Genomic DNA, 26,150 nt, shown 5'->3' on the forward strand with positions numbered 1-26,150 from the left:
GATATTTATAAAAATATTAGGAATAATTTTAATCATAGGCAACTATTATGACTAATCCTGTGAAATTTTGACGCTAAATAAGGTTAAACGGTAAAACTAGAGTACTTAGGGGCATATTAGTAATTTTAGGCATAAAGTCAAATTAAAAATAAATAATTAACTTAATGAATGAGAAAAAGGTCTATTAGAAAAAATATGAAGATACAATGGTAAAATAATAACATTGGAGGTGAAAGCGTCATTAAAAATCTAATGAAAACAGTAAAAAGAAAAGTTAAATAAAAGGGACAAAATGGTAAGTTGTGACAAGGCTAAGATGTTTTAAGAAAGAGCTGGACACAAGCTTTTATAAAAGAAGGGAGGAGAAGTCCTTTAGAAATAAATTCTATTGAGATGTGCCGCGGAAGAAGAAACTGTAAACCCCAAGGTGCCAAGAAGTACCTGGTTGAGCGGACTTCCATCCCGCCTGACCAGAGACTATATGAATGTGGGGACGCCCTCCGTATGGACTGTTACTCACTGGGAGCATCTTGTATTTTTGGGTCATTCTTTATTAGTGCCGCGATTGTATTTCGGGCACTGGTGCGCGATCGACTTAGTGGAGTAGCCATATCTGGACTTGGGCTGAGTAACGTCGGACTACGGGTAGCCAACCGACGCATGAGCTCTTGACCTGCGTAGGACCAGACATGCATCATACTTGGTTGCTGCATTTCCTTGCTTGTATCTGTTTACTTGTATATGTACCTGTTATACTGTTATATACTTGTGATTGCATCTATTTGTATGATTGATTATTATTATGACCTTATAAATGATTAGACTTAGGCTGTGGATCCCTTAGGTTTTTTGTATAGTACCCTACTAGGAACCTTAGATTCTGACCCCCTCCTTTCCATGTCCACAGATAGGGACCGGCATGATCTTCTTTGAGTACCTAGCGTACGGCAGCTAATTAAGTGGACCCCGCGACGGGGAGCGCGGTGTTTTTGGGGTAGTCTGCATATACGCACCTACTATCTTCCCGACTGTCCTTTCTCTCACCCTCTGCTCAGCCAGGAGTTTGACCCTAACATGCCTTATGATACACTGCTATCTGAGCTTCACCCAGCAGAGGCTAGTATCCTTTTCTGTCTTACCCTATGAACATGGCAGAGCCAATACCGGTGTCTCCGATCATTGACATACCCGAGTATCCACCATGGTTCAACCTTGAAGAAGATCAAATGGTTTCTGATGTTCATATGTCTGACGCTCCACCACTATCCTCTATAGCCGAGCCAGGATTCGACGGGCCAGGAGTTTCTAAAAGCTCTGGTTCTTCACCTTCAACCGAGTTTAGCTCAGAGGTGTGGATTGACCAGATGATGGCAGATTTGTACTCTAGCTCTTTTGAGACCGGAAAAGAGGACTCCTCAGAGGATGCAAGTAGCAGCAACATAGCAGGCGCATCAGAGTTATTCCCTTGTTTAAGCATTAAGCATATTGTGATAGTAATTTTCGGATATCTAGTATCAGCAGCAGCAGCAGTAGTAATATTTATTTGTCTAATAAGTAGATTGGGTCCCAGACTAGGGTGACTTATGTGAGTCGGAGCCTATATCATTAAAATGGAGTATGTACATATTATAGTAAGTAATTAAGTATGAACTTGGATTTTGTGATGAATTAAGCTTCCGGACATTTCATGTATGATATGATTTTGCTATGCTATGCTTTTTTGTTTTCTTATATTAACTGCTTAATTTATAATTATTCCAATATACGCGACTAGATACACGATTCTCGACTAGCGCTACAGGCTCATCTGTATACACTTAATATATGGTCGAAAGTATCTACAATCAACTAAATAGTAATGCCTGGCTGTTAGCCTTGGTCATGACGGGCTAGAAGTTGGGTCGTTAAAATATTAGTGCCTAATTAATTCCTGATAATACAAAATTGTTTGGTGTATACTAGACATAATAGTATAGGGTGTCCTTACAAGAATGACAATCATGCCATTGTTGGAAGTTCACAAGCAACTGTTGAAGTGGATTTAGATGCTAATGATGTCCAACATCAAGAAAATTATTGGGAATGGATGCTTTGGCTGAGGAAGAGGCTGTAGTTGCAGCAGAGGTTGCACCTGCAATAGTATCAGAGATAAATTCACACTTTCTCTTAAGATTGAGCTTTATACCTACACTAGGTCTGATAAAGCCAACTGTCAGTAATCTAAAATTTTCCAAATCAACACCCTCAAGTGCTAGCCCAAGGTCATAAGCTGCAAAATAAAAATCCAAAAATGATGGGACAAGAGCTTCTACTACAGCCAAGAGTAGTGTGACATCAAAGAATACTAAGAGAATGAGAATGTTGCTGCAAAACTCTCAATTAGGAAGCCTTAGTAGAGTGTTGAATGTTTGATGTAGCCTTTTGTTATTTTTTGATGTTTAAGATAAATTTATTTTGTGGAAAACAATTTCTAAACCCAGGTTACAATTTGTTTTTAATTTAATGTTGTGCTTGTCTTTCTTCATTGTTGCTTTTGTTGACATGAAGGCATTATACTTGTGCTCAGGTTGATACAAATACTTGATCTAGTATTGGTCATGTTGACATCAAAGTGTGACTATTTCATATTTTAAGGATTAGTATTTAGTTGGTTTAATTTACTTTTTACAGAGTGCTACTGAATCTTATATACAATTTTCTTAAGAGCCACAAATAAAACATTTTTTTTATAAAACAGGTTCAGAAATATAACTTTAATTTTTGCATTATAACAGATTCAGAAACAGCACATATAACTTCAATGATAATATATTACTTTAACAAGTTATACAAGCTCATCAATACTAATATTTTCACACTAATGTACAAACCAAATATCAATGTCTTAACCATTAAATTCTGAATTTATTCTAACAATCAATTTTAACATTGCTTTTGCATTGGAGTCATTTTTGTCCTTTTCTTCATTGATATTTACATGGTCTCTCCATGGTTGTGACTGGTGTAATAAACTCCTATAAAAAATGGCCTTCTGCTTACATTCATCTTTAAATTCATCAACCAAATAAAATAGTCACATCTCATTTTTGATTTTTGATCCACACAAGACTGGAGGAGAAAAGAACAAAGCAGCATTAACCAAGATTTCTATCAACGTTGGAAACACAACAGTTAGTGTACACATGCATACCTCATAATGCGGACACCGTAAGAATTATCTATCTAGATTCTCCACCGTTTCTGACTTTAACAACATAATATCCATGCCATGGTAGCATTTACCCCCATTAAAAGGGTATTTTTTATTCTCTTTGTCACACTTCCAACAGAAAATCTATCGGTATTACTAAAGCTATTCTTTCAGTATGGTAGTTTTGATTTATCCTCAAACTTAGATTGAACTGCACTTCTCATCCCTCGATTTTGCAAGCTGCTGAAACTAAGGTAGCCACTGCAATTGGGTAACAAATCGCATTTTCTCTAAAATTAGAGTATCTAATATTTTTTCTAAGAGTGGCATGACAAGCTCTCAAATTGACTTCTTTTTGTTGAGGAGAATCGACCGGAAATTTTGCATTAATTATAAAATTATCTCAGGAGAGAGTTTGACAACACAACATAGGGTGCTCGTCATAGATTTTTGCGTTGAGTAAAAGTTGAGAAAAAGACATCATAGGAAGAACCCAAGGATGAGGTGGTGGTGGATGAAAGGTAAGGAACAAATAAGCTTCCTAAGACGGGTAGAAGAAGAGATAAAGTGGGATGAAAAAGGAAGTGCGGAAGAGATGTGGAGGGAGATGGCAGAAGTTATTAGAAGAACAGCAAAATAAAGCTTTAGTGAATCTAAAGGAATAGGACCAAGAGACAAGGAGTCTTGGTAGTGGAATGCGAGTGTACAAGAAAAGATAAAGATAAAAAGAGAGTGCTTTAAAGAGTGGTCTTTATGTCACAATGCAGATAATTGGGAAAAGTATAAGGCGGCTAAGAAAGAGACAAAAGTGGCTGTAAGTGAGGCAAGAACAAGAGCATATGAGGGTCTCTACCAGTCTTTGGGCACAAAAAAAAAGGAGAAAAAGGTATTTTTAGAATCGCAAAGAGCCTTGAAAGAAGAACGAGAGATTTGGATCAGGTTAAGTGCATAAATGATAAGGATGGAGAGGTGCTGGCTCAAGAGGAGAAGATTAATGAAAGGTGGAAGAGCTACTTCTACGAGTTATTTAATGAAGGACAGAAGACTCTTTCGAGCCTTGGTCGGTTATGCACGAGGGAAGAAGATAAAAACTTTGACTACTATCGAAGGATTCGAGACTTCGAGGTAAAAGAGGCTCTAAAGCAGATGAAAAATGGCAGGGTAGTAGGACCTGATAATATCCCGATTGAGGTTTGGAAAGGCCTTGGAGGAAAAGGCATCAACTGGTTAACCAAGCTTTTTAATGAAATTTTAAGGTCAAAGAATATGCCTGATGAGTGGAGAAAAAGCACATTGGTATCTATCTACAAGAATAAAGGAGATATACAAAGTTGCAAAAATTATAGAGGGATCAAGCTCATGAGCCATACCATGAAGTTATGAGAAAGGGTGATAGAACGAAAGTTGAGAAAAGAGTCACAAGTAACAGAGAACCAGTTTGGATTTATACCAGGCAGATCCATAACCGAAACGATATACCTGTTAAGAAGGATGATGGAGAGATATTGTAGTAATAAAAAGGATCTACATATGGTGTTTATTGATTTGGAAAAAGCGTACGATAGGGTGCCAAGGGAGGTCTTATGGATGGTTTTAGAAAGAGGAGAGTAAGGATCGCATATATTCCTACAATTAAAGACATGTATGATGGGGTCACAACTAGTGTGAAGACTCAAGGTGGTGTGACAGAGAAATTCCCTATTGGTATAGGATTACACCAGGGATCATCCTTAAGCCCATATCTTTTCACATTAGTCTTGAAAGTACTCACAGAGCACATCCAAAAGCCTGTGCCATGGTGCATGCTTTTTGCCGACGATATCATCCTTATGGGAGAGTTAAAGGAAGACCTAAATAAGAAGTTGGACTTATGGAGGAAAGTTCTAGAAGTGTATGGTCTGCGCATAAGTCGTAGTAAGACGGAATATATGGAATGTAAGTTCAGTCTGAGAAGGAAAAACCTTAATATAGAGGTGAAGATTGGAGAAAATATCCTACCAAAAGTTAAAAATTTTAAGTATCTTGGGTGCATCATACAGGATAAAGGAGAGATTGAACATGATGTAAATCATAGAATCCAGGCAGGTTGGTCAAAATGGCGGAGTGCATCTGGTTTTATATGCGACAAAAAAGTGCCTTTAAAACTTAAAGGTAAATTCTATCGCACTGCTATAAGACCGGCTATGCTTTATGGTATGGAGTGTTGGGTGGCCAAAGGGGAGCACGAACATAAGCTGAGTGTGGCAGAGATGAAGATGTTGAGATGGATGAGTGGTCATACGCGATTGGATAAAATAAGGAACGAAGATATAAGGGAGAGAGTTGGAGTAGCACCCATTGTGGAAAAGATGGTTGAATCACGTCTCAAGTGGTTTGGACATGTGAGAAGAAGACCGACAGAACACCCAGTTAGGAGGGTGGATGAGATGGAAGATTGATAAGGGGTGAAAGGCAGAAGAAAACCTAAAAAAACCATCCATGAGGTGGTCAAACGATATCTACATATAAATGGTCTCTCTGTAGACATGATACATGACAGAGCACAATAACGTCGTTTGATTCATGTAGCCGACCCTACCTAGTGGGACAAGACTTTATTGTTGTTGTTGTTATTGTATTTATTTTTAAATTTGTTAATTTTCACCTAAGCCTCACTATAGATTCTACTATTGGCCACGTTACTTTGCTATGTAGGTCCTAAATTTAATGGAAAATAGAGCTCTACTAATGACATGTCATTTTTGTTCATCATTACCAATCTTTCATATGTACATTGAGTATTTTGAATGATTAAATAAAGTGTATTTTTGTTCATCCAAAAATTTTGTGTGTGTACTTTTATCTATTTATTTCACAAATGAATTATAATTCTTATATAAATTATGGCACAAGAAGATTCCCAATCACGTTGAAGTCAAGAAAGGTCAGGTCAAGACTCACTTAAGGGCCACCTCACAGACCAGAAACCACAGAAATGAATTTGGCTCTACTTTCTTGTGGAAGGTGTGTGTATGATTGGTAATGTGCTTCCAAAAATCATCACTGATACAATACAGAAACAGAAATAAGCAACAATGTAACGCACTTAGCTTTTCATTAGCTAGCTAAGCTGGCTCAGGAACAAGAACATGAATCAAAATCTAATCATATGCATATGCATGTAGTTGGGCATGTTTGGGCCGCCATTGTCATCTACAGGCATTACACTGTGTCATTCATTGCCTCGGCGCCTCCTCTATCTTTGGATTCTTTTCATTTTCATATGACTTTATTGTGGTCATATTAATAAGATTATAAGATCATAATCATTATAGGAAAAAGGTTGGAACTAATTTTTTAATAATTAGTCAATATATCATCTTAGCTTTTTTGTTCGTCCTGATTATGGAAAACACCAGAACGAAGGCCAATAATTTTAATGATTAAAAATAGAAAATTAATTAATGTTAATTCAAATATAAAGAAAAATAAAAATATTAATTATCTAATATTTTTTAATTATTTTTTGCTATGGTGAGTAAGTGTATGTAGCTTAGAAGCATAATAAATTAAAATAAATAATATTATTTATATATTAAAATTAAGTGGTATAGCGACACCACGTATACAACGCCAAACACGTTAATAAGGGTGTCCAGTAAAATAACGACGGGAATGAGCGGGACTAGTGGTCGAAAGTGCGATGGCAACTAGAGCTTGGAGGCGACGATAGTGTCCAGGGAGAGAGAGGTCGACGCTGGGGGAGGGTCTAGTAAGGTGAACAACAGCGGTACTGAAAGAGGTTGGGGGAGAAGCTGGTGTTCTTCTGTTTCACCGGCTGTCTCCGGCGACGACGGTGAATAATGGTCGTGGACGTGAGAGGGGCTGGCGCGGAAGTTGGAAGCGTGGTTATGATGGGATTAGGAGTAACCGTCGAATTTATTTAGGTGCTAATTCTAATTTTTTAAATTTCAAAATCAATTAATTAATTAAAAATCTGAATTTTGATTTTAATTGAAAAAATATAGATAGATAATGAAAATATTAAACAATGTAAATACTGAACAATAAATAGATTAGATGTTCAATTTACTAGGTGTGTGAATGATTATATTAAAATTTAAGTAATTAATTTAAAGATGTAGTGTATTTTTATTTTATTGGACTAATTTTAGAGTTTATTATTTATAAAAACCATTATCTACTTACCAAAATCTATTTTAATTTTATCTTTTTATTTTAATGATTGTTAAGGTTGTTCACTATATGCATTCTTTACTTATACTTTTTCTATATTTATATATATAATTAATTTATTTTTTATATATTTATATTTTAATATTTAATAATTAATTTTAATATAAGGCTAGTATAGTTGGCTAAAATAATAATCAAACTTGGGGTGAAGGGTACAATCATTTTTGCTTGGGTGTGAAGTGTGAAGTGTGAACCCTTTAAAAGAAGGGGCATTTCCGTCATTGCATGCAAAATCAGCAGAAATAATCACACACGACCATAATTGAGTCAGTAATTCCGGAAACACATTTTTACTACTTCTCCAGTTCCCCATACTCTTACCATAAATTCAACACCAACCCACCTTCCCTTTCTTCCCCAACGCAAACATACACACACTTTCTTTCTCTCTCTCTCTCTCTCTCTCTCTTGACCCAAACTGTTCCTCTCAACATAAACCCTAACTACAAAACATGCTAGAGACTGGTGGTGCTGCTGCACCTGATTCTGAGCTCACTTTGGACACTGCAAATTGCACGCAACGAAGCTCTAACAGCACCCAAAGCAACTGCAGCACCAGCTTCAGCCGTCTTTCTTTCGACCTCCTCCCCACCTCTTCGCCGGAAAATCTTTCCCTCAAGCCTCACCGCTCCTCCGACTTTGCCTATTCCGCCATCCTCCGCCGCAAGACGGCCCTCACCTTTCACGACTTCTGCCTCATCCGCCGCATCGGCGCCGGAGACATCGGCACAGTCTACCTCTGCCGCCTCCGCAACAGTGACAATGAAGACGAACAAGAAGAAAAACTTAATCCGAACTGCCTGTACGCTATGAAGGTAGTGGACAAAAACGCTGTGGCACTAAAGAAAAAATCACAGAGAGCCGAAATGGAGAGAAGGATCCTGAAGATGCTGGACCATCCTTTCCTCCCTACCCTCTTCGCCGAGTTCGAAGCCTCGCACTTCTCTTGCATCGTCATGGAGTTTTGCTCCGGTGGAGACTTGCACTCCCTCCGCCACAAGTTTCCTCACAATCGTTTTCCCTTAACTTCCGCAAGGTAATTAATTAAACGAAACAAAACTACGTCGTTTTTAATCTCTTCTAGACTGGTACTTGTTAGTTGTTAGTGACATTAAAATCTTTTGCACTCTTGTATCATCAGGTTTTATGCTGCTGAAGTGTTGGTGGCATTAGAGTACCTTCACATGCTGGGAATCATTTACAGGGATCTCAAACCGGAGAACGTGTTAGTCAGATCAGACGGTCACATCATGCTCTCCGATTTCGATCTTTCTCTCTGCTCAGATGCAATCCCAGCCGTTCAATCCTCTGATTGCTTCCACGATACTTCCTTCCCGTCCGCATTGCAATACTCTGCCACACACACTACCCCGTTTTCGTGCTTCCCCAATCGGATGTTTCGATCACGTAAAGTCCAAACCGTTCAACCAGACCGTTTCTTCGTGGCCGAACCGGTCTCCGCTCGGTCATGCTCTTTCGTTGGGACGCACGAATATGTCTCGCCGGAGGTAGCAGCCGGTGGATCACACGGCAATGCCGTAGACTGGTGGTCATTCGGGGTATTCATCTACGAGCTAATATACGGTCGTACGCCGTATGTGGCTCAATCGAACGAAGCTACACTGCGAAACATCATAAAGAATCCCCTGAGGTTCCCTACGGCCACGCCCTCTAGCGCGCTTGAGCGTCACGCGCGGGACCTCATCTGCGCCTTGCTTCACAAGGACCCTGGTCAGAGGCTGGGTTCGAAGCGCGGCGCTGCTGACGTCAAGAAGCATCCGTTTTTCAAAGGGCTCAACATGGCGCTGATTCGTATGTTGACGCCACCACAAGTCCCCGGCTTGAAAAGACACAAAACGACGTCGTGGCTGACAAAGGACGATAGTAATAATCTTATCAGCAACAGTAAGAAACAGTATTCTACGGCGTCGTTTGACTATTTCTTTTGAAGAGTAGCATCTTGGTATATTACCGCGGTTCTTTTTTCTTTCTTAATTACTATGGAATGACAAAAATAAAAGGGCTGAGTATGGTTCTCTGTTTCCTCTTAGAGAATGCTTTAGGGTGAGACAATACTAATTGGGGAAGATTCCTTTGCTTAATTGCGTTCTTTTTTTTCAATATCGAGCTCACTCCCCAACACACATAAGAAAGGGGAAAAGAAAAAAAAGAAAATGTTTTACAAAGATGAAGGTGTCTCATAATTTGTCTAAAGTCAATTGTGTGCGAATCGATATTCGTCAACTTACAAAAACGTAGAATGATACATATTTATCTTTATTTAATTTATTTGCAGTCATGCATGCCATGTTGTTATTTTATTTTTATTTTTTCGATTAGCTTCCTTATTATTACTTTTTATTTTTTAACATATAGAAAAATGCTACAAAAGTCATAAAAGTAGACGATAATTAGCGTTATTATTTCTACCGTATGAAGAAAGCCGCAGTTCGTGAGGAGCGGGTTTTGGTTACAACTCATCATTGACCCAATTAAAGAGTATCTGACTAGAGTGTAGTTTTTTACTTGGTTCTGCCTCAACATAGGGAACAAAGCAAAAACAGCATAAGAAATAAGCACAGAAGTTTGTGCTTCTCATATCATTGGCAAAGTGTGACTTTTAACTAATCTGCAGTGCGTCGCATTAATCAAGTAATAACCTTATTTAACCTCTGGGTTTGGATATGGGCTTCACATAATACACGGTGAGGTAAACAGAATCATTTATATGACCTATGAAACTTTGTAAATTACATTGAGTGCCACACACAACAGATTTCTGTTTTTCTTCAATGGCGATATACGTTCTCTCTATCTATCTATCTATCTAATTATCTAAACAAGTATTAGTATTTAGTAAGAATGTTGAGAGCACAATGTGCTATTCACGTAAAGAATTGCAGCACTTTAATTGGATATGTCTAAACATGTCTGCAACATGCAGTATATATGAATATAATATTTGTATAGCACATGCACTTTACAACTTGTGCATGATATGTTCCTCAAAATAATTAATTATCAGCATGGTAACCCTATTGAGAATCAATACTCTGCTCATTATAATTATGTCTTGTTTGCCTTAAAATGCTATACTGAGGCTTTACAGGTATGCTCATTCTCATCAAATATACCATCATATCTCATCTCACCTACAACCTTTAATTCCCTGTCTTTTTAACAACCCTTTGGAATGTGTAAACCTGTTTTTCACTGCTTTAATTATCATTTGAGTTAAATAATCATTTTTCTTTTGCTTGGTCTTCATTTTCTTAACTTCAACTAATACTAATAGTCTGGTTTAGCTTTTCCATCTTAGTAAGATATAGTTTATCAACTAGAGTATATCAATTAAAGGTGAGATTTGAATCAATAACAACACTATTTATATGCAAACATTCTTAATACCTGTATAAAAAGATGGTTCTTGTTAGCTGTTATTTAGATTATTTTTAAATTAATAAAATAAAGAGAATACATGTTTCTTATTAATAAAAGAGAAATGTTAGGAGACCATCAAAATTTATTGTTTTTAATTATCATTTAGCCATCAATTTAATTCTTTTAGTCTAGCTCTTTTAGTTTAATAACCCAACAAACATACTTTTATTCCATACTTTTAAATATTGATGACTAATTAAACATTGATGACTAATTGATGGCCAAAAATAAAAATTTCTATGGCCCTTTAGCATTCATCTTAATAAAATACTAATGTCAAAATAATGTCTACCATAAAAGAGTGTATGCATAATAAGATTGAATCTTTATAACACGATATAAGAGAACAAATGGTGAAGGACAAAATCATGTTTTAACATATAGATAAGAGATCACACATAATAAGATTATATGGAAAAAATTGACATGGATATCACTTAAGAAGTTAAATTTGCACTAGAAAATAGGGTCCATATAGAGAGCTTAGGCTCTGGCTGCAACTCTACAGTGAGAAAAAATATCATTTCGTACAACTACTATACTAAAACAACAAATATTTAACACAGCATCATTGAGTACCAACAAAACCAATATAATTTAACCATGGATGCTCTAAACCACCTTCTGTACAATCAAGTGAATTAGCACTTCTGTGAATCATGAGTTAATTTGTATCACATAATAACACCAACAGAATTGCAAAGCACCATAAAAGCAACTTGACATTGCCTGTATCATGCATGAAATTTCTTGTATGGAAATCCAAGACTTAGCATTACATCCATAATTCATTATATCCCATTCTCATGAATAAAGCATTATGTCTTGTATAGTTAAATGGGCCATTTCTTCAACTTTCACAAAATGCATAGTATTAGAACCACTATGGGAAATTATACTCTAGGTGCACCAACTCAAAACCAATATGACAACAGAAAAGCATATATTAGAGTAACAGACATTTGAACAACTGAAACACATGGTCATGATATGCTGTTAGTAAAACTACAAATTCAGCCAGAGTCCTGCTCTAGATTAGTTGGAAGCTGGAAGTCTCAGCAAGCATAGATTTGAAAAAGTTAGACATAAAGCAGTTCAAAAGTCAAAAGATATCAGCTCAGTGTGAACATCCTAAGATTAGTACCAAAACACAGCCATTTTCTATCTCTGTTCATCCAATGTCTAAACTAGAGCAAATCACTTGCAAGTGAGTGATGAAACCGTCCCACTTTTGGTTTGAAGGATGAGATGGTTTCTGTTATCATTGAAATCTCATTCAGATCTCTAGCAAATGCCTCCTTGCATGCGGCCTCTTGTTCACAAATCGCTCGAATCCTTGCTTCAAGTGCCATTTTCTCTGTTTCACATTCTTCCAGCTCTTCCTCTCTTGCTTCAATGGCTCTCCGGATGCTTTCTCGCTTCTCTTTCAACACGCAACATTCTGTCATAATCCTGCTCGCTTCGAGAACATCTTGGAGTCTCTGAAGAAGCCAGCCAACCTCCAATCTTATATTCTTAAATTCTTTGACAAGGCCAATCATATCTTGCAGGTAATCTTGTTCGATTCTACCTAAATCCTTGTCCTGCAACTCTTGGATTATGTCTATTATCATCCCCAGGTACATCGAACGAGACGTTTTCCCTGTTAGTGTACAATCCTTAGCAATGTCTCCGTATTTGGCAAGAATTTTTCTCAATATTGGCATTGATTCCTGCTTCACTTTGTATCCGTTTTGAATATATTCATCCTCGCTTTGATGTCTTGAAGGTGATTCTTGAGCACAAGGTGGAGCCTGACATGCCTACAATCAGGTAATTAAACATAAACTATAGCTAATCAACAACGAAATAAACCATTGCAAATAACAAATTGATGTTGAAGTGTGACGTGGATCAGCAACAGCATCGTGAGTGGCATTGTTAAGTTGCATGGTGAAACAGCGTGCACCTGAATGGTCCTCTTAGTAGCAGATCTCAGTGATGCGCGACGAGAAGAAACCATGTTAGCATCTGCATCTGCATCTGCATCTGCATTTGCATGCTTTTCGGTTGACACGGGAGACCAATAATCAGCCTAATCATCGTGTGAAAAACAGAACAAAAAAATCTCACAACTTCAGTAATTAAATAAAGGATTTAGTAGGAATGGGAATATTAGTAGAATTTTTTAAACATTTTATTTAATAAAAGATTTCTTAATTGGTAACATGTTAGGCAAACCCTTAAATAAAGAATACTGAATATTCCAAATTTCCAATTAAGCAAGGACTTCCTCATTTACCCTTTCTGGATTTCTTTTGATCCTAAGGATTCTTCATTATTATTCATATTAATATTATGGCTGAGATACAGAACAGGTTTGCACACAGCAACTTAAGTTTTTTATTTGGTATCCTTTTTATTTTTTCACGAATAAAATAAAAGGTGGAATAGCATGTGTTACCGGGTTGGGGTTGAGAATGATAGGTGAATGAGAGGGAGAGTAGCTGTGAGGAGAGGAATCGGTGAGCACAATGTGATGGTTGTCTTCTTCTTCTTCTTCACGCTCCTTTAGTTTCCTTCGTCTTCCCATTCGTATTGGCAGTCGCAGTCAACAGTCACAGATACAGGAGAGTGAGAGACTATGACTTAGCCAGCTGGTTGCCAATGTAAATCTACCGTTTGGTTCCAAGGAAAGGTGACCTATTGTTAAGGGTAGCGACCCTTATCTATTTTTACCAAAAGTAAGGTATTTTTTATTTTAAAAAAAAATTAATCTTAATTTTTTTATTTTAGAATAATATAATTTTTTTAAAATTTATTAAATAATAACAAAAATTAATTTTATAAATTTTTTTTTTATAATTTATAAAAATTTTAAACTTTCACAAAATTCTTTATAATAATATAACCAATTATGGTTATTACTATCATCATCATTTTCATTTTTTTTATTCTCACTATTATCTTTATTTTATTATTATCGTTATCACTTTTACCGTCATCATCACCAATATAAATATCATACATTAATATTATTTTATTTTATTTCTTGTTCGATATTATTTTTTTTTTAATTTTTTGTATTGCAATTATTTTTTTTCTGCCGTATCATTTTTAGCAATAATAACCTTTTTTTACCTAATCATCATTAATAAAAAAATTTTTAAAATTAAATTCATTAATAATTTGTAAGAGTCTCATATAAATTACAAATAAAATTCCTACAACATTATTTTTTGTTATTATTTAACATTTTTAATAAAAGGATCGTATTATTCTAAAATAAAAATATTAAGGGCTGAAATATTTTTTTTGTGATAAAAAATGCTTGTCTTGAGTTGCGTTTTTACTCATATTGTTAATTATAAAAAAAATTTTAAAAAATAAATTTTAATATATTTTTTGTGTATTAATTAAAAATTATTAATGGTAATTTTGATATATAATTTTAAGGACACATATCAACTACATTTTAATTTTCTTTATGTATGGTATACTTAGTTTTTTTTGGGAGCTTTTCGCATAGAAAAAATTGTTTTCTTTTCGTGAATTTTTAAATGTCCGAAAAAATCGAGGTAAATATTTTAAAATTTTAATCAATAATAATATATTGTGTATAAAATTTTATAAAAATATTATATGTACATTAAGATTAATTATTAAAATTATTTATTATGTAGTTGTATATAAATATTTATATTATTTAATTTATTTTTAATATATATTTTATATTTTAATATATATTTTATATTAATTAATAATTAATTTTAACGTACATTTGATATGATTAAAAATTGAATATCTATATCTATGATCTTTTGTTTTTAAAGATCATCTTATTTCTCATTTCTCAATTATATATATCAAATTATGGTTAATTTTTTTTATAGAAGTGAGATAGATAATATACTTTAACATTGTAATTTTTAGTATTTTATAAAATTGTAGAAAATACTAAATTAAAAATTCGATTTTTAGTTTTTTACGTCTTAAATTAAACCGTTACACATTTGAGATAAACCGCTGACCATTCACAATTCGAAAAAATACCATTGTTAACTCGATATCAAAAATAAAAAGTGTCAAATTATTCGTGAACATGTTTATGAATCCATTATTTTCATTGGGGCAGTGATGTACATGCCTTAAGAATCTTGTATATGAGAGAGATCTTGGAGCCATGGAGGAGAGGCTAGAATTCAATGAAGAAGAAAGTGGCCAAGAAATAATAAAAAAAGGTTGGTAGTAGGGTTGAAAGATTGATACTCATCCAAAAATTAAGTCTACATACTTACAAAACTGGGGCTTAAACAGTTGATCACATCTCCTCTTTAAACTACTACATCCTGCTACTTCTATATATCTAAATCAAAATTATTATTGTTACAGCAATAAAAACTAAATATAATATACAATTCACTAATAAAAATTATTTTCACCGTTATTGCTTTTGCTTTAAATAAACATGGAAATTCTAAAAATCCAATTAAGGAACTAGCGATTTTTCTTAGTCAACAAGAAAGAGAGAGAAAAATAAAAGATAAAATTCACTTAGATGTTAATTAGGCTGATTCCAAACTTTTTATCCCATGTAAAATGACCTACCTTGTTTGGCGTGTAATTTAGTTAGATTATTTTATGTTCCTAAATTCCCTCATAGAGAATCAATCTTGTGAGTACTAATAAGCATTAATCCCCCTTTGGTTTTGGTTGTTATTAGAGAAAGACAAAGCAACGAAACACCAATGAAGAAGTCAAACCCTCAGCAACAATTACGCATTAACCAACAAAACAACCCCACCCACCATCACCAACTTAAGAAGGTGATATACTAAATTAAATGATAATAACAAAACAGAATTTCACAGATACAGAAGAAAGAGAAGAGAGAGTGCTGCAGAAGAAGCAATCTCTCTTCCATACATTATTATTTCAAAATCCATAATCTAATAATTGATTTGGCCATGCCCCATTGATCTCTTCCTCACATTAACATGAAAAGTTCTCGTGTAGATCATTACACTGGACAACCAGGAGATGAACGAGGTTTGGAAGGTAAATTCATTTCATGGCTAGCTAGCTTCTCGCCTTAATTACCCCATTTTAATTATTAATCACTCTTGTCATTTGATTATAGGCGTGGCTACGAATATGAAGCTATTGCTTAAGTTAATTGAAGATTACAATGGAAGTAAAGAGAGCGATCAGCACAAGATTCAAAGGGTGAATGGAATTATGTCTATCTTAGATGAGACAAGGGGAAGGGTTCAAAGATTTCAAATGAACAATATGAAAACGAACCAAATAAAGCGCGAATTGAGAAGGAGCAACTCGGATATCAAGTCCAGTAGCGTCGTGATTGCAAGAGAGAAAACCATCACAGACGAGAAAGAAAGGATGAGGAGAGAGCTCCAATCAAGCTTCGTGGTAAGGCAGAGCCTTCAAGCCCTGTGTTCGAGTCTCGGGAAAGAGAAGCAGATCATGGCCTGCGAGCTGGCGCGAAAGGCGCAGGAGCTGGCGGAGATGGAGGAGCTGGTGGCTGATCTCAAAGAACAAAACGAGATGCTCATGAAGAAGTTGAACTCAAATATCAAAATAGATGAAGGTGGTAACCGTAACAACGTAGTGTTGCATGAGATGAACAGAACACTGACTCATCAACTGCAAATATCACTTGATGGATATAGAAGTCTGAAGATAAAATACATGGAGACGCAAGAGGAGAATCGGGATATTCATGCTGATATGGAAGAGATGGAGGTGCAAGTTCAAGCTGGGATTCAGAGATTACAAGGCTTGAAGAAGATTGCAGAAATGATTGCAAAAAATGATAAAGAAAGAAAAGCTATCAAAGACCAAATTTTGGCTTTAGAGCAATTGCTAGCCTCTCTTCACATGAAAATTTCCAAATATACAAACAAAACATAGAACTTATTCTTTCTTTCCATTTATTAATTAGAAGTTAAGTAATGCAAACATTCATATGTGATGTTGCAACTTTATTATTGGTTGCTTTAATTTACGGGGTGCACATTGCTACACTATGTTTTTTTTTTTGTATAGTGAGCAGCTGTCAACTGTTCTAACAGAACACAATAACAACTTCATACTTCTTTTTAATTTTTACGCCAAATCTCGTTATTATTTGTAAATTTAAGAGTAATGATCATATTGGATTAAGATCCTTTAGAGTGAAGTAGTTGATAAAATGATAGAATCATTCTTAAATTAATATAATAGAATACATATTTTATGAAAGTTATAATTGTAATAGTGATTACATTATCAATTTTTTCACTTTAAATGATCTAAATTGAATCAAATTATATTATCTTAATTGTGTTTGGTATTTAAAAAAGGGAGTCACTCAAATAGACGTTTTTTTTTAAAATATTTTTTGTAATTAAAATTTAACACATATAATTGATTAAATCGTATTATTTTTGTCAAAATTAGGTCAAACAAATTAATTTGACCAAAAAAATGGTGAATCAAATTTTAAATTGGTTTAAATTAATATTATTTTTTTAAAAAAATGACTACAATATCCTTGTTATAGAAAATAACTAAAATACTCCTATTATATATATTAATTTTGAGAATTCTAAATTCTAGCCATTTACTTCTTGCCATCATAGGATTAGGATTTAGAATTTTCAATATATATATATATAATAGGAGTATTTTAGTCATTTTCTATAATAAAAATGTTATAGTTATTTTCTATAAAAAATAAATTTAGACTGGTTCAAGATTTGATTCACCATCTTTTTTATCAAATTAATTTGTTTGGCTTAATTTTGATAAAAATAACAGTTTAATTGATTATATATATTAAATTTTAATTACTAAAAAATATCTTTAAAAAAATATTAAAAATATTTTTATTTGAGTGCCTCCCTTTAAAAAATTATATTATTTTTAATTGACCTATTCTATTAATTAGAAACAAAGTCTTAGTAGTTATATTTAAGCAGTTTTTTAGGGTCAATCTTTCTCTTTTTTTTTTTTTGGTCATTAGGGTCAATCTAAATTACCAATCAAGTTCGAATTAAATCTACACCTTTTTTTTGGAAATATACACAAACCCACCAAAAGTTCTATTACAATCCACCTACGTCTACTTTGAGGCAAAGTTGACCACTAGTACAATGCCTCTGCCACAAAAACGGTGTTAATAATGCAAAGGCCGAATACATTTTTCTTATTTTTGAGATGTTGGGTCATGGGAAGCCCAAAAGAAAGAGTTATGCAAAAATGAAACCCCACTCCGTCCAAACCAAAAGGAAAAAAAAAATGAAAATCAAGAAACAGCAACCATTAACTGACAGTCTGACACTGCAACAGATTCGATTTTCTCGTTAAAAGTTGAAAGGATGATGTAGAAGCTGTGTAGCTAGCTATACATGTATGGCTACAGTTTCGCTACCTCGCAACTGTGGCTGTTTGTTGAATAGCGTGGATTTTCTTCACACCCGCACCACATACTACTCTTCCACCTTCATCACTTGTCTTACTTCCAGTTAGTCTAACATCCTTAACCGCTTTTACTTTTTTTTTTTTTCTAATTTAAAATTTGGAATGGTTTTGCGTTAACCTAAATAGTACATGGAATGAATGCAGAAGAATTTCCACTCAATTTGTGTTAGTTAAGTGGGTTTAACGAGGTTACTGCACTTTGCAATGTCCAATTAGGGTTTTACTTTTAAAATTTCACTACACAATTTGATTCGACAGGGAGAAGATATAGCAGATGCTCCTTTGCAAAGAATTCCACAAGAAATGGAGGAGAGGCAGTTAGAGATGAGGCTGGAAATGAAGGAGGCGAGAAAAACTCCAAGTTTATAGCATCCAGGAGTGGTGTGCTTCAAGCTTGCACAATAACCTCTGCTCTGATTGCTGCATTGGGAGTGGCCATACGGCAGGTGTCTCATGTTGCATCAGCTGAAGGGTTGCCAATTTTGGATTGTTCCTCACAAGTATCATGTAACAATAACACATTACTGGAGTTTCAATAGATATAATCATGAATAGGATGTGTTCATTTCTCTGTTTTCTGTTCTGTTTTGCCTGCAGTTGGTTTTGAGATGTGGCATCTTGAGTTGATTACAGGACTTGTAGTGTTTATATCATCATCTCGCTATTTGCTGTTGAACACATGGACAGATTTTGCCGATTCAAGCCAGGCAGCTAATCTGCAGGTAACTGCCAAGCCATGCTTAATCAAAATGTCATTTCAGAATTAACATTTCATAATCTTGGAATTATTCTGCAGGTCCTTAGCTCTCTTCAACCCCTGGATTACATGTTTGTTGCATTCCTTCCCGGGATTAGTGAGGTTAAAATTAACTTACTCTTCTTGCCTTATTATTTCACACTTTTTGGTTTACTTGACTTGTTGCCACAATTTCAGGAACTACTTTTCCGAGGTGCCATTCTGCCGCTTTTCGGAATGAACTTGAACGGTGTTGGGGTGGCTGCCTTGATCTTTGGTGTTTTGCACCTAGGCAACGGTCGAAAGTCGTCCTTTGCCATCTGGTGCGATTCTCTTTCTTCTCTATCTGTACTAGTTAAAAATTGTATTGGTGAGATAGAATCATGAATTGGAATCACAAATTTAAGGACATGCTTGTTATGTTATTGGTGTTTCAGGGCAACCTTTGTTGGTCTTGCTTATGGATACGCTACAATTTTATCCTCTAGCCTTGTAATTCCCATGGCCTCTCATGCACTCAACAACCTGATTGGAGGGCTATTATGGCGGTACACATCAAATGCATCGTCACAGAAATGAAACTCGCGATTCATCATCTTCACTTGGAGCCGAAACTGTTTGTGTCTAAATTGGTTGTGAATATTTGTTATTGTTATTGTTATGATTATTATATAGACTGTAAAGAAGTATGTGAAGGAACCAGTTTACCATAAATAGGCAAGTGTAATTTGTAACTGAAACAGCATCACTTAATCTTGAAATATTAGCATCCATATTTAGCATATGGCCACATATTATGCTACCCTTGGCAGCATATGTTCTAGTATTCCCCTAAAAATACAACAAAAAAGGGTTTGGACGAGGAAGCCACGCGCAAAACTATTTTATGAACATTACAATTTTATAGAAACAGGAACTAAACCAAACCACCCGCGCTTTGGACGAGGAAGCCACGCGCAAAACTACATGGCCTAACAGAGAGCTTGCATTGCGCTTCGTTTCCTATTCCACAAACCTCTTTATAAATTATTGCTTTCCAAATCAACCTTCTTATCCTTTCAAACCCATTATTAATCTCTTTTTCATTCCCATTCTTCTTCTTTGCTTTTGGTTTTCTTCCCCCCCCCCCCCTCCCTCCTTCTTTGTTGTGTATTCCTCTTCCCCAAATAGCAGGAGGCTTCCATCTTATGGCTTCGGTAAGATCCTCCATTGTTCTTTTCTGTCATGAAAACATTTTATAGGCAAGAGGCATAATGATAATGTTTCTGATGCACAAGTGTATATAATAATTATGTGGCAGGATGAACAAGAAGGAAGGCCACTGCCCAAGTTCGGGGAATGGGACGTGAATGACCCTGCATCAGCTGAAGGATTCACTGTAATATTCAACAAGGCCAGAGATGAGAAGAAAAGCAACAACAAACAGGTTACTTCGGGAGGATCCGGGCATGGCGGATCGCATCGAAGTAGATCCGATTCCCGCAATAAGGATAGAGATAAACCTAAGGTATACATAGTCACATACATACATATCCATCATCAACACTGTGTTATTCTTCTTTTTATTGAAATATATATCTTTGGGTGCAGCGGAGGTGGTTTTGCTTTAAACCTTAGAAATGGATGGTGATGATGATGATGATGATCGTGAAATTTTCCTGAGGATCACAGAAACAGAATAGAGAACAAGTAAATAATAACAATAATAATAATAAAAATAAAAAAGTAGTTGCTGCTAGCCTGTGCTTGAATCATCCATGCAGCGGTATTCCTTTTTCCCTTTTGCCACCCATACACATTTCATGAATATATCTAGCTACTTAATTATACAGTTATACGGACCAGCAGCCAAATGTAAATAGCCAATAGGTGAATATATATAAATAATGACAATGACGGTCATTTTGAAGTTACAGAAATCACATATCATATGTTTAATTTTCTTCGTTATCTTCGTCAGTTAGCTAAGGTCCTTAAGGCATCTTTATGTGAAGGCATTGAGTTCATATTTTATATTTACCATAACGATCTATAGAGCTATATAATGTGGTAGCTTCAGAATTAAAGTTAAAAATATAAATAGGAGGGTGGAATAAGCAAAAAGTAAATTTCTAATCAACGTGTTTTGTGGTTTGGCTTTTTTTTTTTTGGGTGTGTTTGATTCGGTATCCTATCTTCATGTCAACTCTTTGAAGTTTTTTGTTGTTTTTCTTAAAGAAAAAAAGAGCAAGCTGACTTGTAAACACAATATACTGATCCTAGTTCATCTCTACTTAACAACATTATCCGTGAGTTGACCATATTTCTAAAGGTAATTGAGCCACATATATATAGTTTCATTGCCAGTAGCATAGAAATCAATTCCTTCACCAAGTAGTGCTATCTACTCTCTCTATCCGCATCTCCACATATTAAAATTTTGATGCGAATTAAATGTATCAATGTATCGTCTCACCCAATCTACTCATAGGCATTAGTAGGAACTTGAATTGTCACCAATTTATTTAGGGCCCGGTTTAAATAGGTCTATAAATAATTTTGTTTTAACTTATAAAAAATTATAGCATTAATATTTAGTATAATTTTTTAAAATTAAATTATAACTTTTTTAAAAAATTATTTTAAGTGTTTATATAAAAATAAAAGAAAAAATATTTTTTTATAATATTTTTTTATCATTTTCTTTAAATAAGTATTTTTAAAATAAAAAAAAAACTAAATATAAAATAATTTATTTATAAATTATTTTTAATATAAATATTTATTGTTTAATTCTTTTTAAAAGAACTTAATTAAACTATTTACTGATTGCACAACAAAAGTAGATTAATATAATATCGAGAAATTTTAGGATTCAATATTTATCTCATTGAAAATAAATAATGTTAAATAGTAGTAAGTATACAAATTTTATACATTTGTTAATATTTTTCTTTTTATAAATACTCCAAGAACATGTAAAAATTTCTGATGGTAATGCTGGCAAATATGTCATGACACAATAATCAAATATTTTTATAATAATACCATCAAAACTTTTATGATCATAAACAATATATTTTTATATGATGGCTAATTTTTAGTGTTCATACAATATGATGAAAACTAATTTGATAAGTTTTAAAACTTATATTAAAGAACTAAATAATTTAATCATAGGATGAAAACTCCGATACCAAGTTTATTGTTATCTTTGCATTCTTGTGTGAGCAATAAATAATTTCAATGCATCTCTCTTAATGCCTCGTTCTACTATTAATTTACGAGTTTAATTAACATATACTCTTAGTGCATGTGATAAATTTATTATTACGGTCTGACCCAAAAGGAACTTGGGCCGACCCGATTCACTAACCACCCGACCTGAACGGTCGGGTGACGCACTCATATCCGGTCCGAATACGCATCCGGGACAGCTGGCCGCTACAACTGTACAGAGAAACTTTGAGAAAGGTGGATTCTGTTCTCGTGGGACCCATATCTGACATAGTATATAAGGGGAGGGTCCTACTCCTCTCCCAAGGTACGTCACACATTCCATCTAACCTATTTTTCGCCTGCACACTAACTGACTAGAGCGTCGGAATGTCTTTGCAGGTGACACCCCCTCCTTTCACAACGAGAGCTCGACTATCCGATCCCAGCACAATCGATCCGGACGAAGCGTTCCCGCCACCTCAAATCTCCACCCGAACCGTCCGATAACCGACCAACCGAACATTTATTATTAATAAAAAATTTTAAATATTTTTATTTAATAACTACAAAATAAATTAAATACATTAAAAATTTAAATTTTTTATATTTTTAATAAAAATATTTTATTTTTACAATTTTAATATGTATTCTTAAAACACAATAACTAAATCCTAATTTATTTGTTTCTAGTCTTAATATTTTAAATTGTTTTAATTTATTTTTTATTAACCGAGTCTAAATTTCAAAGGAAAAATACTAAAGGCAATCAATTTTGACAGCTTCCAGTGTCGCACTCTAGCAAATCCTTCATCCATAATGCATTAAATGAGATGAATATAATTGATGAAAAGAGTGAACTTATAAGTACGGAATTGGGATGGCAAACGGACTAATCTGTTTCGTCTCGTCCCGTTCCATTTCGTTAAAAGTCTGTTATTGGTAGATTGATCCATCCTATCTCATATCTAATGAAACGATTTTAAAAATTTTTTTTGTTCTATTTAATGGCGGATTAACGAGCTAAGTCTGTAATTTTTTTAATTAATAAATTATTAAATATTAAATAATATATATAATTTTATAATGATTTTAATAAATTTATAATTTTAAAAAAATATAAAAAATTTATAATTTCTAAATTTATAGATATTAGGCTGCGTTTATTTATAGCGACGGGACATTGACACATGGACACAAAGACACAAAATCGTGTTTGGCAGAGGAGACATGGACAGAGACAATGTGTCCAGAGACATTGAATTAGTGTATTTTGTGTCCATCATGACAGGAAAGACACAGAGACACTAACAAGGGACACAACTTATTTTTCATTATTTTTTCATTATTTTTGTTAATTTTTCATAATTATATTTTTTATTATTATACTTTTCATCTCAAATTTTTTGAATGGAAAAAATAGAATAAATTAGATTTTTATAATTTGTTCTAATTTATCACCAAACAGAATACAAGAACACAACATTTTGTATCTCTGACCATCAGTGTCTTGTCCTATCCTATTTTCAGTGTCTTGTCCTGTTCTATTCTCAGAAACAAACGCAACCTTAAAGTCTTTATAATTCTAAAGGATAAAATACTATTTTGGTCCTCAATATTTAAGGTGAATCCTATTTTGGTCCCTAATATTTTAATAGTCCTATTTTTATTCTAAAATTTTTAAAATGGCATCAATGTTATTTCACAGTCAAATTCTGTATTAACACTTAACAAAATTGATGTACTATTAATAATACTTTTGTTAAAGCTATGTTTGCTTAACTCCCCTCTCCTACCATTACCCTCTCAACAAGTCTAAACTCTATTTTTCTACTCCATTTTTATTCTCCCTCAAATTTCTCTTAGAGAATTAATAGTGTAAAAAGAAGAGGAACAATTAGGGTGATCATGGATACCTATGATCACGCTAAAACTATGACCATAAATTAGACTATGGTCACGGTATAAAACAGTGATGACCATAGAGTAAATTATGGTTACGGTTTTAATAAATGGTGATATGGTCATGCTAAAACCGTGACCATAGATTAGACTATGGTCACAGTTTTTACGCGTGACCATAGAGTAGTCTATAGTCACGGTAAAAAAACGTGGCCTAAAGTATCAGAATTTGATTGTAATCATAAGTCAAAAACCATGAGCATAAACTTATAGTCACTCTTTTCACTAGCTATGATTACAATTTTTCACCGTGACTATAGAGTTTTTTTTTTGTAGTGATTAATAAAATTTCCACTAAGTTAATAGTTGTTCCAACTAATGAAAGATGATTAAATAACACAATCATTCATGCAAAAAGCCACTATCAGAACAATGAAAAAAGATTTTTAAAACAATAAAATAAAAATTTTTCAAACTATAATTATTACAAAATAATTGCTCATTAAAAAACTCACAAGGTGGACCATTCAAATACTTATAAAATAAAGACTAAGGAGAAAGAATCTCCTCAATCGAAGTCATGTTAGAAGTGTTTTCAGGTTGCACGGAATACATCACAAGAGTCTCAAGCTGAAAAGAGATGGGCTCATCTTCCTTTCGAATTGGAAAACTCGGAGAGGCTCCCTCAACTCGTACTTTTGAGGTCTTCGGGTCAGGCATGGGAATGTCTTCATCATCTTCAGGGGTAGGGACAATCTTTTCATCAACCACAATGTTATTAGGGCTAATAAGGGAGATGTCCGCCTCGAGAGTAACAACTTGGAACTGAGCCTATAGAATCACCACCTCATCTACTAAGTCAAGATTCTCGCAGAAGACTCTGGTATAACTCTTCTTAGACTTCTTTTTTTAGGCCCTCCGCCATGGCTAAGCCATCCTCTTTCTGTTTTACTCTTTTTTGAAAATTTTCAAGGTCGAACAAAAGTGACTCATTCTTACCCTTACCCTTCAATTTCCTTTTTGACTCTCTTAAATACGATACTTTAGCTTAAAGGTTAGACAAAGCATACTGAGTGGTGTCAAGAGTAGTATTTTTCAACTCCTTCGACAATGAAGCACACACTCCGGCTGCATGAATTCAACCTCAGATAAGTACTTGGAGGTGGTTCTTCACAAAAATATCATCCCTACTAATAAAACTATGAGAAAAGATGTGTTTTTTGGCCAAGCTATCGCATCAAATCCCTGCTCATAGGCACCTCCTGATTCGATGGTCTTTCATTTCTTAAACTTCGGCTCAGGATTGGAGGGTGGAAAAAGAGCTGTTTGTTTTATCGAGCTAGAGGGAGGAGGAGTTGGTTAAGAAGTCGGTGAAGGATTACCATGTGTTCATAATACGCAGCGGAAGAAAAGAAAGTAATTCTAAATATCTATTTTGTGTTTAAACTTTATTCCAATAATAAATATATAATAGATCAGATCTAAATATCTGAGTATGCTAGTATAAATCTTTTTCTCCTTCGATGATACGAAGGCGCTATGCGTATCCACACCGAGACCAATCTTTGCTGTCAACTCCTTGACCAATGGATATCTGATCTAAATTGAGAAATCTCTTACAACTCTTTGCATGTCATAAAATTCTTCTCCAAGAATCAAGCTCACATACGTTTATGTGTGTAGAGATAAATGAATAAAACTCTTGTGTCTTATTCTCTCTCATAGTTCCTGTACTATTGGCATACATATATATAGTATGAGATTTGTTACTAATTTTAAATTTGAATCTCAATTTAATTTTAAATCATATCTTAAAATTCTAAATCTGAATCCTTCAAATTTATAAATCATATCATAACTCAATTGGAAACATAATCAGTTAGGATCTCATCCAAATTTGAAAATAGAATAACTAATTATTCTCAAATCTCATTTAGTATTCTCAATTATCATACTATTATTATATTCTTGGTGCTAGCAAAGAATATA

The 26,150-nt window shown here is 34.3% G+C and overlaps 5 protein-coding genes across 5 annotated transcripts; 4 read left to right on the forward strand and 1 right to left on the reverse strand.

The window, feature by feature from the left end:
* Positions 1-7,767: 7,767 nt before the first annotated feature.
* LOC112792149 (protein kinase PINOID) lies at positions 7,768-9,528 on the forward strand. The gene is made up of 2 exons (XM_025835255.3): positions 7,768-8,462; positions 8,568-9,528. Exons 1-2 carry the CDS (start codon positions 7,879-7,881, stop codon positions 9,373-9,375), a joined length of 1,392 nt encoding a protein of 463 aa, XP_025691040.1. The 5' UTR covers positions 7,768-7,878; the 3' UTR covers positions 9,376-9,528.
* Positions 9,529-11,793: 2,265 nt separating this feature from the next.
* Positions 11,794-13,526, reverse strand: LOC112792150 (uncharacterized). The gene is made up of 3 exons (XM_025835256.3): positions 13,311-13,526; positions 12,816-12,941; positions 11,794-12,669 (listed from the first exon to the last, which is right to left on the reverse strand). The coding sequence occupies exons 1-3, from the start codon at positions 13,437-13,439 to the stop codon at positions 12,055-12,057; spliced, it is 870 nt and encodes a 289-aa protein (XP_025691041.1). The 5' UTR covers positions 13,440-13,526; the 3' UTR covers positions 11,794-12,054.
* Positions 13,527-15,661: 2,135 nt separating this feature from the next.
* LOC112792151 (uncharacterized) lies at positions 15,662-16,975 on the forward strand. The gene is made up of 2 exons (XM_025835257.3): positions 15,662-15,904; positions 15,987-16,975. Exons 1-2 carry the CDS (start codon positions 15,844-15,846, stop codon positions 16,775-16,777), a joined length of 852 nt encoding a protein of 283 aa, XP_025691042.1. The 5' UTR covers positions 15,662-15,843; the 3' UTR covers positions 16,778-16,975.
* A 1,072-nt stretch (positions 16,976-18,047) lies between these two features.
* On the forward strand, positions 18,048-19,846 carry LOC112792152 (uncharacterized). The gene is made up of 6 exons (XM_025835258.2): positions 18,048-18,371; positions 18,587-18,835; positions 18,926-19,050; positions 19,125-19,187; positions 19,263-19,387; positions 19,502-19,846. Exons 1-6 carry the CDS (start codon positions 18,260-18,262, stop codon positions 19,641-19,643), a joined length of 816 nt encoding a protein of 271 aa, XP_025691043.1. The 5' UTR covers positions 18,048-18,259; the 3' UTR covers positions 19,644-19,846.
* Positions 19,847-19,991: 145 nt separating this feature from the next.
* On the forward strand, positions 19,992-20,986 carry LOC112792153 (protein NOI4). Its single transcript, XM_025835259.2, has 3 exons — positions 19,992-20,260; positions 20,365-20,571; positions 20,655-20,986. Exons 1-3 carry the CDS (start codon positions 20,252-20,254, stop codon positions 20,679-20,681), a joined length of 243 nt encoding a protein of 80 aa, XP_025691044.1. The 5' UTR covers positions 19,992-20,251; the 3' UTR covers positions 20,682-20,986.
* Positions 20,987-26,150: the final 5,164 nt, after the last annotated feature.

This window comes from Arachis hypogaea, chromosome 13 (genome assembly GCF_003086295.3).
Source record: "Arachis hypogaea cultivar Tifrunner chromosome 13, arahy.Tifrunner.gnm2.J5K5, whole genome shotgun sequence".
NCBI lineage: Eukaryota > Viridiplantae > Streptophyta > Magnoliopsida > Fabales > Fabaceae > Arachis > Arachis hypogaea.